Source organism: Pongo abelii, chromosome 14, assembly GCF_028885655.2.
Source record: "Pongo abelii isolate AG06213 chromosome 14, NHGRI_mPonAbe1-v2.0_pri, whole genome shotgun sequence".
Lineage (NCBI taxonomy): Eukaryota > Metazoa > Chordata > Mammalia > Primates > Hominidae > Pongo > Pongo abelii.
This window is the reverse complement of record NC_071999.2, coordinates 26,254,593-26,270,263: the sequence shown is the minus strand read 5'-3', so window position 1 is coordinate 26,270,263 and position 15,671 is coordinate 26,254,593. Positions and strand designations below refer to the sequence as shown.

At 43.5% G+C, this 15,671-nt stretch overlaps 1 protein-coding gene across 11 annotated transcripts in view; it reads right to left on the bottom strand.

The window, feature by feature from the left end:
- The window catches only part of SPATA13 (spermatogenesis associated 13), a 330,065-nt gene that overhangs the window by 56,208 nt on the left and 258,186 nt on the right, over positions 1 to 15,671 (bottom strand). For 10 of the 11 annotated variants that reach the window (XM_054529388.2, XM_054529387.2, XM_054529393.2 and 7 more), the window contains one exon: positions 572 to 937. The exons of the other annotated variant lie outside the window; for it this stretch is intronic. In XM_054529388.2, the coding sequence (XP_054385363.2) occupies positions 572 to 937 (366 nt within the window). The remainder of the gene's footprint in view (positions 1 to 571; positions 938 to 15,671) is intronic. 11 annotated transcript variants of the gene reach the window in all.

Below are 15,671 nucleotides of genomic sequence, written 5' to 3'. Positions count from 1 at the left end.
CCCGGATAAATATTTGTTGAATTACTAAACTATACTAAGAAACCAGTACTAAGTGTTTAATCCATTGTCAAACTATTAATAGTTGCAAAGTTGCAACTCAAAAAAAAAAATAAGAAGAAGAAAATGGTAGAAAACAAAATACTTTATCTCCTAAAAAACTATTTCTTCTTTACATTTTATTTATTTCTTCTTTACATTTTATCTTTACATTTTAACAATGAACAATACTGTCTTTTTCAACAATTACTTCTTTCAGGAGTCTTACTAAATATGCCCTGCTACCTTTCCCTGGTTAGAATCTCAGGTTATTCAGAAACAAACAGCAAACGAGTCTCACATATTATTTGAGATCCCAGGAAAGAAAGATTAGCAAAAGGCATCCAAACGTCAGATGGTTAGTTTGAATTCAAGCATGTTTTCACACAGTCAGGAAGAAAAGGTGGTTAAGTACATGGTGCCGCCCTTGAGAACGGGAGAGAAAAAGCAGATCCAGTTTAGTGTGCAGACAGAATAGAGGCAGGAAGCTGGAGGGCGCCTCTGCTGGCTTGGGGAGGTGCACACCAGATCTTACTTGGGTCAGAAGATTGTCCAGTTCCTCCGTCTGGTTGGTCCCATACAAGCTGACCCCACCTATCACGGAAATGGGGCGCCTTCTCCGGGCTCCTTTGGGGCAGCCCACTGGAGCATTCTGGTCTTCAGGGCTGGCAGAAGTCATGCTTGCCTGGGGGTCCTCGTCCACACGGTCTTCCTTCTGGGGGTCTGTAGCAACTGAATCTTCAGGAATAGACAAACTGCGGCTGGCCAGCTGGCCGTAGTCAGAGAATGGCCGAGGCCTTGGCCGTCTCCCAGAGCCCCATCTCCTCTTGGGGGTTCTCTGTGCCTCTGTTCTTTCCTCATCCTGTGATAAGCCTCGCCTCCAGGGGCCATCAGGGACGACCTTTCAAATGCGAACAGGTCAGGTGAGCTCAATATCCAGGAAGGTATTAAAAAAAGAACAAGCCATATATTCCCTCTCATCACCACAGCTGTGCCTCGGGTTTTCTTGATTTACTTGTTTATTAAAACAGTTATTTGTGTACTAGAACGTGAAGACACAACTAAACCTTAAGCAAAATAACCAAATCTATTATTATAGGCTGATTCAATAGCTGATTCTAGGCTGATATTTCAATATCATAATTGAAATAGTGGTTTGGTGACCAATGATGAGCTATGATAAAAGGCATTAAGAAAATTAGCACTGGCCGGATGCGGTGGCTCATGCCTGTAATCCTAGCACTCTGGGAGGCCGAGGCAGGCAGATCACTTGAGGTCAGGAGTTCAAGACCAGCCTGGGCAACATGCAGAAACCCTCTCTCTACCAAAAACACAAAAATTAGCGGGGCATGGTGGCGCGTGTCTGTAGTCCCACCTACTTGGGAGGCTGAGAAAGGAGACTTGCTTGATCCTGGGAAGCAAAAGTTGTAGTTGCACCACCACACTCCAGCCTGGGTGAAAGAGCACGACTCTTTCTTAAAAAAAAAAAAAAAAATCAGTACCATCGTGAATTAGTAAAATGAACTTTATAACTATCATAGGTGTCCCCCAAAATATACCTAACAACAGCATGGGGGGCCAAAGACCTGCCAGGAGAAGAAATGAATGGGTAATGCTATCCACTGCTGTTCTATCCACTTCTTTCAATAACGTGCACTACTTAAAAATAGAAGGTCCTTTAAGAGGACTAAGTCCAGGGTTGTCAGGACCCAACACTCGAGGAGCCTCTGGCTCCCACCAACGGCCTCCAGGCAGCACTCTGATGGGGTGAGCACTGAACGAGGATTCAAAGAACTAGACTAGGCTACTCCCTAGAGGTGTGAGCTGGGGCAAGTCACAACTGACCTTTCTGGATCTCAGATTTTGGACTGGACAATCCCACAGCTCAAAAGTCTATGATCCTAAATGAGGCATCACCTTCTAATTTTTTCAGATAATTTTTCAGAGGCAACACAATGTGCTAGAAAAACACATGATGCTGGGAATCGAGCAGACATGTTCAATCACTGTGTCTGGCCCAAGACCTAGTGCAATCTCAGGCAAGTCACCTAACTTCTGTGATCTGGCTCCGTAGCCATTCCCTGGGAAACAGCAGGTCCTTAGAAGGATGAGACGTAACAATGGTGAGACAGCTCTTACGTCAGGAGTTCTTTGCTGCTCTCAAAAAGCTGGGCCATGGAGTAACCATTCCCAGGGATCAGGCCTGATGAGAGAGCAGTTGTCTGAGCAGACCCCTCAAGGCCTGGCCAGAGAGGAGGGCTACGTCAGAGACCTGCAGGAGTGGAGGCCCGTGAGCTATGCCTACATGCCCTCCGTCTTCCACCCCGAACCTTACCTACAGATATAAACAAAAAGGGCTGTCAGTCAGGCCATGGGCACAGGGAGGACAACCAGAACCACCAGAGAAGGTAGACTATGACTGCAGGAGTCCCTGGGAGCTCACAGAGCTGGTGCCGCAGCCCACCGGCTCCCTCCTTGAGACACCAAAATGGTAGCTGGTAGAGGCAAAGGAGGCACACCTCCAGCCAGTGACAAGAAGACCCTGGGCCCCAGGCTCGCCATTTCCAGCACTTTGGGAGGCCAAGATGGGCAGATCACTTGAGGTCAGGAGTTTGAGACCAGCTGGCCAACATGGTGAAACCCTGTCTCTACTAAAATACAACAAAATTAGCCAGGTGTGGTGACAGGTGCCTGTAATCCCAGCTACTTGGGAGGCTGAGGCAGGAGAGTCACTTGAACACGGGAGGTGGAAGTTGCAGTGGGCTGAAATTGCACCACTGCACTCCAGCCCGAGTGACAGGAGGAGACTCTGTCTCAAAAAAAAAAAAAAAAAAAAGAAAGAAGAGAATGCGGAGCAAAGAGCATAGTGTGGGGGTTGTAGATACTTTACTCCAACCCCTCATTTTTCAAATCAGGAAAACTGGGACCTAAAGAAGTGACGTGACTTGCCCAGGGCCACACAGTTAATCAGTGGCAACAAAGACACAAAACAATGGGCTTCGTGATTTCTTTTCCAGAAATTTTCCTGCAATGCCACGTCACCTCTGCTCAAAAGACAATCCCGTGCAGGTTCCAGCAACTTCCCCTCTGTTGCTGTCCACAGATCCCTCCTGCCTGGGCTGCCACCTTTAATTCTCTCTCCACTGACGGCATCCAGAATAGCATACAAATGATTTTGAGCTGAAGACTTTAGAGAGTGAACTCTGTTATCTGCCTAAAAGCAGAGCCTCTCAAAAGAACTGAACTGTCACAAATTCCCTCCTGGGAGTTGCCTGCAACCAGGGAAAAGGGGAACCCATACCCAGACAGACACTGTCACAAAACTCATGTATTTTCCTGAAAGCCTATTTATCTTTCCTAAGAGTCACTTGTTCTCCCATAAGTTCTCTTCTCCCCTCCTAGTAAGATGCCACATACGGCTTAAATTCTAACCACCTCCTTGAGTCACTTTTTTTTTTTTTTTTTTTGAGATGGAGTCACACTCTTGTCACCAGGCTGGAGTGCAGTGGTGTCATCTCCACTCACTGCAACCTCCAACTCCCAGGTTCAAGTGATTATCCTGCCTCAGCCTCGAGTAGCTGGGATTACAGGCATGCACCACCACGCCCAGCTAATTTATATATATATATATTTTAGTAGAGATGGGGTTTCACCATGTTAGCCAGAATGGTCTCCAACTCCTGACCTCATGATCCTCCCACCTCAGCCTCCCAAAGTGCTAGGATTACAGGCGTGAGCCACCATACCCGGCCTGAGTCACTTTTTTTTATGAACTCTGCCTCTCACACACAGAGACACGCACAAATGCAGGCATGTGAATAAACATGTCTTTTCTTCTGCTAATCTGTCTTCTGTCAATTTAATTCACAGGCCTTAAATTCACAGGCCTTAAGAACAGAGCCAAAGAGTGTAGAGGAAGCGTTTTTTTCCTCCCCGACACCACTATAGGAAAATATGAGAGAAATCATGAAAAGGTTAATATTATTTTCTCTATTACACATGAAAAACAAAGATAGTTTAAATTACTGAATCAAATGGCACAGACAACTTAAGTACATAGTGAGAATAAACCCAATTACATTATTGCCCTGTAATAAAAAGGTTCAGGAACAACACACTAGAAAAACAGAAGTACAAGAAGACCACAGGCAGGGAACCGTCCACCTGCTCACAAACGGACGTGCAACCCTTTGTTCTGTTCTATTTTTAGTTTTTTGGGGTCTGGTTTGTTTTGGTTTTACACTTACGCGACATGCACCCTGCCTTTTCCCAGTAATGCCAGAAGTAAGGAACTACTCCAGGCAGTGACAGATGCTGGGTACAGGCAGGTGAGCTCCAAGCAGGTCAGTAGACAGCAGGGGGCAGGACTCGGGATCATTCCTTTAACACATCATGCCTCAGAGTCAGCACAGTAGAGCACACAAAACCAACTGTTGGCCGGAGCACAGTGGCTCACACCTGTAATCCCAGCACTTTGGGAGGCTCAAGCAGGAGGATGACTTGAGCCCAGGAGTTCGAGACCAGGCTGGGCAAGACAGTGAAACTTTATCTAAAAATAAATAAATAATAGCAGGGCGTGGTTGCATGTGCCCGGTCCCAGCTACTTGGGAGGCCAAGGCAGGAGGACTGCTTGAGCCCAGGAGGTGGAGGCTGCAGTGATCCATGATTGCACTACTGCACTCCAGCCTGGGCGACAAGGCAAGACCTGTCGTCAAAAAAAAAAAAAAAAAAAAAAAAAAGAAACAAACTGTAATTCTATGTTCAGTATTTATACAGTTCCAATGAAGATATAAAAGGAGAAAACACTCCCTCTAAAAGGTACCACATATTCTAAAAATAGCAAAACTTAGTTAACAGTATAATACACAAAACTGAAATGTCCATTTTACTCCCAGCAAAAGTATAAAGAGGAGGGTAGAGGAAAACTCTCAGATTTAAGCTCACATTCAAACATTGATTCTTAGCCAAAAGACGGTTAAATTCTTTATGAAACAAATTTGAACCTTGATGGATATTCTAAAATGGAATCTTTTTTTTTTTTTTTTTAAGAAAAGTTTATGTACTTCTGAAATACCACCCAGGTTCATTCCAGGGAATGTAGTTTGGTTGTGATTCTACTTGGAACTGTAGACACACATGTCCCATCAAACAACCTTCTCCAAGAAGTGAGAGCCTAACTCAGACTCTGGCGTGGGCTGCCGGGGCCCACGGATGCACCAAAGAAATATGTGGCTGGGCACAGTCATGTCCTTTAAAGAGTCTTTCTTGACTTTAAAACACCATCATAGAGACCTACCCTCTCCCACGGCCATGCCAGAGCTCTGCCCTAGTCCAAACAATCCAGCCAGAGCTCTATCAGCTCCAAAACAGGCAATTCATACCCAAGTCATAAACCTCTGTAAACAGACTTTTCAGTGGAATTGCTGCCCTTTTAACTCTGGCTTCTCTGCATACATTTTATTTATTTATTTATTTTGCGACAGTCTCACTCTGTTGCCGAGGCAGTGGTACAATCACAGCTCACTGCAGCCTCCACCTCCTGGGCTCAGGTGATCCTCCCATGTCAGCTTCCCAGGAAGCTGGGACTACAGGTGCATACCACCACACCAGCTAATTTATTATTTTTTGTAGAGCCAGGGATTCACCATGTTGCCCAGGCTGGTCTCAAACTCCTGGGCTCAAGCAATTCACCTGCCTTGGCTTCCCCAAAGGGCTGAGATTACAGGTGCGAACCACAGTGCCTGGCCACTCCGCATACATTTTAAAGTGCTTTGCTTAGTATTACATGTTTTCTTTCTATAAGATTTCATATTTTACTCTGCAAAAGTAAGAAGCCAATATAGGCTTTGTTACCTCCAGTGAGACATCTCAAACTTCTGGCCTCCAGAATGGTGAGAGAACAGATGTCCACTGTTTTAAGCCACCTAGTTTGTGGTGATTTGTTACAGCAACCCTAGGAGACTCATACAGCAAGGTAATTCAGAAGAAAATTCAAGCATAGGGACTCTGGGCATACCAAAGGTTTTTTGAAGATGTATATAAATACAATAAGCTAACCCCCCCGTTTTCTCCTAGGGTACCAACATCCTGGCTACGAAAAGAATTCACATACGGGGTCAAGGTGAGAAGGAATACACCTTGGCAGTTGATGCCACAGAGGACTGCAATGAAAACTGCAATTTTTGAATGCCTACGAGGTGCCAGACCTATGCCAGGCACACATGTTACCTTGCTTAATCTTCACAGCCACCCTGTGAGGCAGGTACTGTTCACAGAATTTTACTGATTAAGACACCAGGGCTAAAATAAATGAAATGATTTGCTCACGTTAATAGAGCCAGAAAAGGGAAGGGCCTATTTCACAAACCAGTCTGTCTGACTTCAAAACCTCTGTCTCTCCTCTGGAAAGCCTGCATACTTAGCATGTACTTTTACAGAAGGAAAATAGAACTTTGCAGATTTTCCCTCCCTTAGATGTAGAACTGCTGGAGGGAGGCGGGAGGGAATGACAGTTATCAGAGGCTCTGGTAACATGTGCCCTAGGCAATCTGGTAAAACCTACAGACCCCAGAATCATATGTTCACATGCATAAAAGCAAATGAGAGAGGATTGTAAAGTAAGATGATTTAAAAGAGCTGTAATGTAGTAACATATGTCACATATCAATTAAGAGGATGAGTGTGAGGTATTGATTCTGAAGTACTCATGAGTGATGTGAATATATTTCAAGACATCAGAAAAACCTGTTGTATAATGTGAAAAAGGTCTGTAATCAGACAATATCACAAATATCTAAAACTCTCGGGTTAGATAACAACACTTAAGAGTATCCTAGGGTATCAGTCTTGTGCTTCAATTCTTAAAAAATGAAATTTTAGGCCTTACAACTTATAAAGTCAAAAAAGTAGCATTTCACTATCCCAGAACTATATCTCATTACCCAACGTCCCTTAAATGAAAATTAATGTGTCATAACCAAAAATACCCTGCATAGGCCTGTTTTTATGTGTTACAACTATCTGTCCTAGGATTTTAAGTGGGTAAGGGGAATGCATAGGATCCCAGACGAAATACCATATTTTGAGGAGTTGAAAGCAGGAACAAGGAAATATTTACATATGCAGAAAGAGATAAGTTTGAGCCTTAATGACATTTTTTCTTGTGGGAGGGGGTGGTATTTTTAACGCCAAAGGAATAACATGTACATTCACTTAGAAATCTTAGATTTTCAAATTGCTTTCCCATCTAACTATATTTCCCAAGAAGCAAAGAAAACATAATTACCCCCATTTTACGATGAGAAGACAATGGATTTACTGAAAGATAAGAGCAAGCGAGATAGTTTAGGCACTTTAATTTCATCTTTGGAAGGCCATCACTAGACATGACCCCACCATTTATAGCAGTAGGTAAGAAAGATGCAAAATGGCTTTATGGGTTATAGCAAAAACCCTTAGCAGCAATTGATACTGCTCCCCAAAAAGCCTCCATGAGCTTATCACACACGCAGTCTGCACTGCTGGCTTCTGCTCTATGTATTTCTCTGGGCTATTTCTACATTCATCCATGTGTGTGTAGACACAGTCACGCGCAAGCATCCGGCTCGGACTCTTCTGTGTTGGTTCCTCCCACAGCCCTCACCTTCACCTCTCTCCAATGTTCTCTTCCTCTCTTTCCTTGCCTAGGCCCTCTTCCCCTAACTGGTCGTGCATGGAACCAAGAGACGATTTTGTCTCATGGAGTAAATCATATTTGGTTTCTTATCCTTAATTTTTACAACAATTAGGTGAAATAATCTTTCTTTTCTTTTTTTTGAGACAGTCTCACTCTGTCATTCAGATTGAAGTAAGTAGCGCGAGCTGGGCTCACTGCAGCCTTGAACTCCCAGGCTCAAGTGATCCTCCCACCTCGGCTTCCTGAGTAGCTGAGACTACAGGCATGCACCACCAGGTCCAGCTAATTTTTAATTTTTCTGTAGAGACAGGGGTCTCACTGTGTTGCTCAGGCTGGTCTCAAACTCCTGGGCTCAGGCAATCCTCCCGCCTCGGCCTCTCAAAGTGCTGGGATTACAAAAGTGAGCTGCCATGCCTGGCCTGGTGGAATAATCTTTCTGTCTAAAGCTGCCTTTTGCTTTCATAGCCCTCAGTGGGGTGTGTGTTGCAGGGGAGGTGAATTATCCTGGCACGCGGGGAGGTGCTCCATAAACGGGGCCAACCACCAGGTGGGCTTCCTGGTCCTCCACTCCCTGGCTCTTTCCACCTGTCCAGGCATCACTCAGTGCATCACTTAGGCAAGCTGAGGAACAACCACTGTGAGGGGAGGGGCTCCTATAAGAGCCCGTTACCCATGCAAAGTGGAGGAGAGGAGGGATGGCCTCTGACCCAGTTTAAAACTAAGTAAATGGCAAAACACCCTGCATTTCACTGAGTAATGCCGTCTCACAAATGTGCCTGTTCAAGATGGCTCTGCTGCACCCCTCACAGTTTCTGCTACTTTAGGGATCATCTTGGGAAGGGGTAGACAGGGTCATTAAGTTGTCCCTTCTTTTCTCAGGCCTGGCTCTTAGGACAGGGCCTGGGCCAGAAACAGACCAGGCACAATACTGGAAATAGAAACATCATTTACTGGGTTACTCTTTCTATGACTTGTAGGTAAAAATAAATAATAACTCTGGGCTACATTCTTACAAATGTGCTGCATTTTTTACTAGGATCTTAGGTTTTAACCTGTAAGAATCTTCAGTGGTTGGTGGAATTCTGACAGCAAATGAAGCACAAGTGACTAAGCCAACCTTTTCTAATTACTACGGAATGGGGTTACATGCATGTCAGTAATCATTTTTAAAAAGTCTCCAAAAAACAAAAAAATAAGCAACTATTATAACCCAGAAAACTGTGGCCTTGTCCCTTGGATTCAGGAAACAGTTTGGTCATTTGTTAAACATTTTAAAACAATGAATGTTTATCTCCCTTGAAGTAGGAGAGGAGCATGGTGGTGATATTAGATACTTCAATTGTCCTTGAATATGTTACGTGGATGATAAAAGATGCTAAAAACACAGCTGGTGACCCTATGGCCTTGTATGTAACCTGTTTATAGACTGATAATGGTAGTTCATCTAAAAATGCAAATATACTAAAGTTCATGGAGAACACTTACTTTAATACTATTAGCCCAGTTCCATCCATGAGCATAAAAACACTAGTACTTCAGAAAAATGTAATCACTAGTGAAGTCTTAGAATACAAGATGGAGAAATCAGTGTAGCTGAGCTCTTCTTCAGTGTAAAAAAAGGAATGAACTCTGCATGACAGTGACAAACTCCATCCCAGCCCCTGTGACCATGTCCTGTACCCCTCACCTCACCTGCCTCCCTCACATCACAGACACGTGTCACCACCGTGACCCCAAACCAACACTCCCAGGCTGATGGGTTTTTCTCCCTTAGCCTTCATGATAATTATTCAAGGGAGTGCCGTTTTCTAGGTTCAAGCAAAACATCCAGACCATCCTGCCATCTCAAAATCAATAGTAACACGACACTGAGATTGACATCCAGGTAGAAAAAACAAAATTGGTAGGTTGTAATTTTTTTTTTTTTTTAAAGACAGGCTCTCACTCTGTCATCAGGCTGCAGTGCAGTGGCACAATCATGGCTCACTGCAGCCTCAACCTTCAGGGCTCAAGTGATCCTTCTGCTTGGCTAATTTTTGTATTTTTAGCAGGGACAGGTTTTGCCATGTTGGCCAGGCTGGTCTTGACCTCCTGAGCTCAAGGGATCCACTTGCTTCAGACTCCCAAAGTGCTGAGATTACAGGCGTGAGCCACCACACCCGGCCGTAGGTTGCAATTTTATGCCTGGACTAATTAAGAGTAAAGAGACAGTTTAAAGCCATCATATTATGAAATAAATGCACATAATGACCATATCTTAAAACATGTTTCATCTCTGAAACACATGCTAAAGAATATAGAGGTCTACTTTCAAACTTGTTATTTTCAATGAGTGAAAAAACATGATTTTATAAAAATGAACTTACTTTCCTCTTTGGAAATTAAGCTTATTAATTGAGGAGAACTTAATATTTCAAAAGTAATAACCATATTTTAGCTCTGAATATGTTAGCAACCTGCTATCTTTCTCTTTTTTTTTTTTTAGATATGGTCTCTATCCAACACCCAGGCTGGAGTGCAGTGATGCAGTCTCAGCTCACTGCAGCCTCCACCTCCTAGGCTCAGGTGATCCTCCTACCTCAGCCTCCCAAGTAGCTGGGACTAGAGGTGCGCACCACCACGCCTGGCTAATTTTTCTATTTTTAGCAGAGACAGAGTTTCGCCATGTTGCCCAAGCTGGTCTTAAACTCCTGGGTTCAAGGGATCCACCCGCCTCAGCATCCCAAAGTGTTGGGATTACAGGTGTGAGCCACCATACCCAGACTGTTGTTTATCTTTCTTTACATTTTCATACTCTCCTGTCCCTGGCCTCCATTCCACAATGTAAATAAACTTACTTTCATTTTTTGAAATTACTGATAGAGGACCACTAAGTATTTCAAAATCAGTGACCACGTTTCAGATAAGGAAGTCAACCATCCCGTCCCTATCTCCTCCATCATCTCCTGAAATCCTACGCCACTCTACAAACAAAATAATTGCAATTTCCCTTCCCCCATGATCAACAATCCTGTTCTGAAGGTGTCTCAGATACTTGAGGAACAAGGTAATGGGTCCTTGCCAACAATAAGCTTCTATACTTTATTAATTACACATGATTGTATCACACCTGCTTTAAACTCCTAAGGGTCCAGGGCCTCCCTGGGCAGGTAAACATCCACCTCTGATGTGCTGTGCCCCACAGACACTCAGGCCACATGGACTCTCTGCACAGCAGCCATCACAAAGGAAAGGCAAGATTGCAAGGAGCACCTGTAGTGCTTCTTTTTTATTTTCACTGAGGAATACAAGAATCTAATGTGTTCTGCTGCCAAATATTTCCAGTAGGTTTAATTCAAAACTTGGCAGTTAAAGAATTACAGATGAAAAATTTATACCACAAAGAGTAAAAATACAAAGCCAAGTGTACAAGGTATTCTCACTGTGAGTAAACATGTGAAAAACATACACATTAAGGATTGAGGCTGTAATCCTTTGCCTGGTCACAAACTGTATACAAGACTTCAGCCGCCTGTCCCCTACCTGTGGCACTGACCTACTAAACATGGCACCGCTCTAGCCCTGGAGTCACCCTGGAGTCCAAGGTGGCTTTCTTTCCTGTGTCACCCAGTGAACTCCCAAAACAAATGGCCAGAAAAGTGACTGAAGCACCTTAGCAGAGCTAGCCCATCCCAACCAGCCAAAACATTCCCACCTAAAACGTCAAGGAGAGGCCAGGGGCAGTGGCTCACGCCTGTAATCCCAGCACTCTGGGAGGCCGAGATGGGTGAATCACTTGAGGTCAGGAGTTCGAGACCAGCCTGGCCAACATGGCAAAACCCTGTCCCTACTAAATTAGCTGGGCATGGTGGTGCACACCTGTAATCCCAGCTGCTTGAGAGGCTGAGGCACAAGAATCACTTGAACCCAGGAAGCGAAGACTGCAGTGAGCTGAGATTACGCCACTGCACTCCAATCTGGGAGACAGAGCAAGAGTCTGTCTCAAAAAAAAAAAAAAGTCAAGAAGAACTGGTTTGGGCTGGAAAGTGGAATGCAAATTTCTCAATCATGATACCAGCATTTGAAACATGCCCTTAACCTATAGCACATCACTTAATTTTGTGTGTGTGGTAAAATATATATATTTAATAAATATTTATATATATTATACATAATATATATTACATATTTAAACATGTATGTATATATATTACATATTTAAACATGTATGTTTATATATTATATATATGACACATATATGTGATATGTTTTATATATATCATATATATATATAATGTCTACTACTTTGACTACTTTTTAAAATTTATAAGATGGGGTCTGGTTATGTTGCCCAGGCTGGTGGTCTCAGACTCTTGGCCTCAAGTGATCTTCCCATCTTGGCTTCTTGAGATTACAGGTATGTGCCGCTGCACCCAGCTCCGTTTTATTTTTAGGTGTATGAGTCAGTGGGATTAAGTACATTCACACTGTTATGTAATTATCACCACCATCCACTTCAGAACTTTTTCATCTCTCCCAAATGTATCTCTGAACCCATTAAATACTCTCTTCCCCCACAGCCCCTGGCAATGACTACTCTACTTTCTGTCTCTATGAATTTGACTACTCTACGGACCTCATGTGAGCGGAATCATACAGTATTTATTCTTTTGTAACTGGCTGATTTCACTTAGCACAATGTCCTCAAGGTTCAGCCATGCTGCAGCATGTTTTGTTTTGTTTTGTTGTTTTGTTTTGAGATGGAATCTCACTCTGCTGCCAGCACTGGAGTGCAGTGGTGTGATCTGGGCTCACTGCAACCTCCGCCTCCTGGGTTCAAGAGATTCTCCTGCCTCAGCCTCCGCCTCCTGAGTAGCTGGGACTACAGGCACCCACCATTACGCCCAGCTAATTTTTTGTATTTTTAGTAGAGACGGGGTTTCACCACGTTGGCCAGGCTGCTCTCCAACTCCTGACTTCATGATTCACCTGCCTCAGCCTCCAAAAGTGCTGGGATTACAGACGTGAGCCACCGCGTCCAGCCTGCAGCATGTTTGTTAAGGCATAAATAATATTCCGTAGTATGTGTACACACTATACTTTTATCCATTTGTCCATCAACAGACACTTGGGTTGTTTCCTTCTTTTGCCTCTTATGAATAGTGCTGCTATGAACATGGGTGTCTAAATACCTGTTTGAGTCCTGTTTTCAATTCTTTTGGACATATACCCAGAAATGGAATTGCTGGATCATACAGTAATTCTATGTTTAACTTTGGAGGAATCAGCACACTGTTTTTCACAGCGGCTGTACCATCATTTTATATTCCCACCAGCAATGCACAAGGGTTCCAATTTCTCCCTATCTTTGTGAACACTTGTTTTTTTTTATAGTAGCCATTCTAATGGGTGTGAAGTAGTATCTCACCATGGTTTTAATTTGCATTTCCCTAATGATTAGTGACACTGAAGATGTCACTCTACGGACCTCATGTGAGCGGAATCATACAGTATTTATTCTTTTGTAACTGGCTGATTTCACTTAGCACAATGTCCTCAAGGTTCAGCCATGCTGCAGCATGTTTTGCTGACTCATACACCTAAAAATACACTGAAGATGTTTTCATATACTTTATCATTTGCATATCTTTTTTTTGTTTGTTTTGTTTTGAGTGGAGTCTCCCTCTGTCACCCAAGCTGGAGTGCAGTGGTGCAATCTTGGCTCACTGCAACCTCCGCCGCCTGGGTTCAAGCGATTCTCCTGCCTCAGCCTCCCCGAGTAGCTGGGACTACAGGTGCGTGCCACTATGCCCAGCTAATTTTTTTGTATTTTTAGTAGAGACAAGGTTTCACCATATCATCCAGGCTGGTCTCAAACTCTTGACCTCAGGTGATCCACCTGCCTCACCTGCATATCTTCTTTAGAGAAATGTCTATTCAAGTCCTCTGCCCATTTTTTAAATGGGGCTGTGTTTTTTGTTGTTATTGAAGATATCATTTAATTTAAAAGCTCTCTGAAGTAGATGCATTTAATTCTACTTTACAGATAAGAAAGATTAAGTGATTCCTCAAGAGATGAGGAGGCTAATAAATGGTGAGAATGTCTGCACGCCACATCCCAAAGCAGATGCTGATTCTAGGCCTCCTTCCCCATTTGGAAACCCAGCCGGCCCCACCCCTCACTAGTTATGTGACAGTCCTCAAACTTTTCCAAGCCTCAGTTTACTCAACTGTTAAAGCAAATACAAAAATAACCTATGACACAGGTGGCTGTGAAAATCGAATGCAACAGCGTTGCATGATGGAACTTTATTCACTGAAAAGGCATCATGTCAATTTGGGCTGTTATTATTGATATACTTATTTTCAAGAAACAGTTACTTTTTTAAAATCCCAAATGAGTTGGTAAAAATTCTAGTTCTCAGCAGTGGATGGAGCAATTGCTAGACTTACACTCCTCAACATATTTTAGACCAAATTCTTTATTTTACTTGAGACAGGGTTTCACTCTGTCAGCCACGCTGAAGTGAAGTGGTGCAATCATAACTCACTGTGGCCTGGATCTCCTGGGCTCCAGCAATCCTCCAACCTTGGCTTCCTAAGTAGCTGGGGCCACAGGCGTGCACCACCACACCTGGCTTTTTATTTTTTTTTTAAGAGACAAGGTCTCACTATGCTTTCCAGGCTGGTCTCGAGCTCCTGAGTTCAAGCGATCCTCCAGCCTTGACCTCCCCAAGTGCTGGGATTATAGGCATGAGCCACCACGTCAGCCAGACCAATTCTTTATCACACCATTTCTTGCTTGGAAAGTTTTTACAAGCAATCTTTCTCTTTTCCCGGCGTGCCTCCCTGGCTTCAATCACTGTATTCTGGAGAAGTACAGGACACTTTATACCTAGAGGAGCCTCAGCCTGGACAGCGAGTCTCAAAGTTTGCGTTGACAAAAGTCATTTTCCCGAGTTGATTGCTGATAGTCCAAATTTCTGGGTCTAAACCTCAGGGACTCTAATTCAATAGCTTTTGGTGAGGTTCAGGAATCTGTAGCTTTGGTTTGTAATTCAGGGCAGGGTCTTTGCTCTGGCTGTAACTTAGAAGTACATAATTTGCAAAGTTTAACTGGTCTGTACTGAAATGTCTGACCAAAGGAAGTAATTTGAATCATAACAATGATTTCTGTTATAAAGGCTACTATTAACCGGATTTACCATGTTCCAAGGCACTGTGGTAAGTACCTTACATGCATTATTTCATTTAATTCTGGCAGTACTATTATCCCAATTTTTAAAGAAGTTGAGGCTTAAATAGGTCAAGTATCTTTCTTAAGAACATACTGCTAGTTAGCAATAAAACTAGGACAGAACTCAGCAGAACAAGGCCCAACTACCTTACATTATCCAGCTTCCTGAACACTCAAGTTGGGAATGGCTGGCTGGCAGCCATGTGGATCCTGGTATCCTAGAAAGTTACCAGATCAGTGCAGGGCAGCAAGCAGCTGTGAGTGCTATATCCTCTCCAATCCACAGGGCCCCTCTTTCTATTCCTGCACCAGCTGACTCCCTGAAGACTGCCCCAGAGCATTGCAAATGGTGGTTTTGTCCCCAAACTGTCAGAAGTAGAAGAAACAGGTAATGTTCAGTTTATATAGTGACTTGCGGCAATGTGTACTCTGGCCCCCACTAACAAAACCTACAGCATTCCTTCTAATCATCACCATCATGGCAGACACGGCCAAATCAATCGGTGTCACCAAGCCGGGTTGAAGGCAATTCCACCCTGGGTGGCCTTTGATCTTAATTGTTATACAGAGGTTCAAGAAGAGAAATATAGAAGAGAAAAACGTATACTGAAATCAGTTTCTTAGTCATCAAGCTAAAATTGCCCCCTGAAGAATATGGAAGTGTACCTTTCTGTATTTAGTACTTCACTAAGGTCTAATTATGCCCTCCTATCCACAAATTAAAATGAGGCGCTAATTAAGATA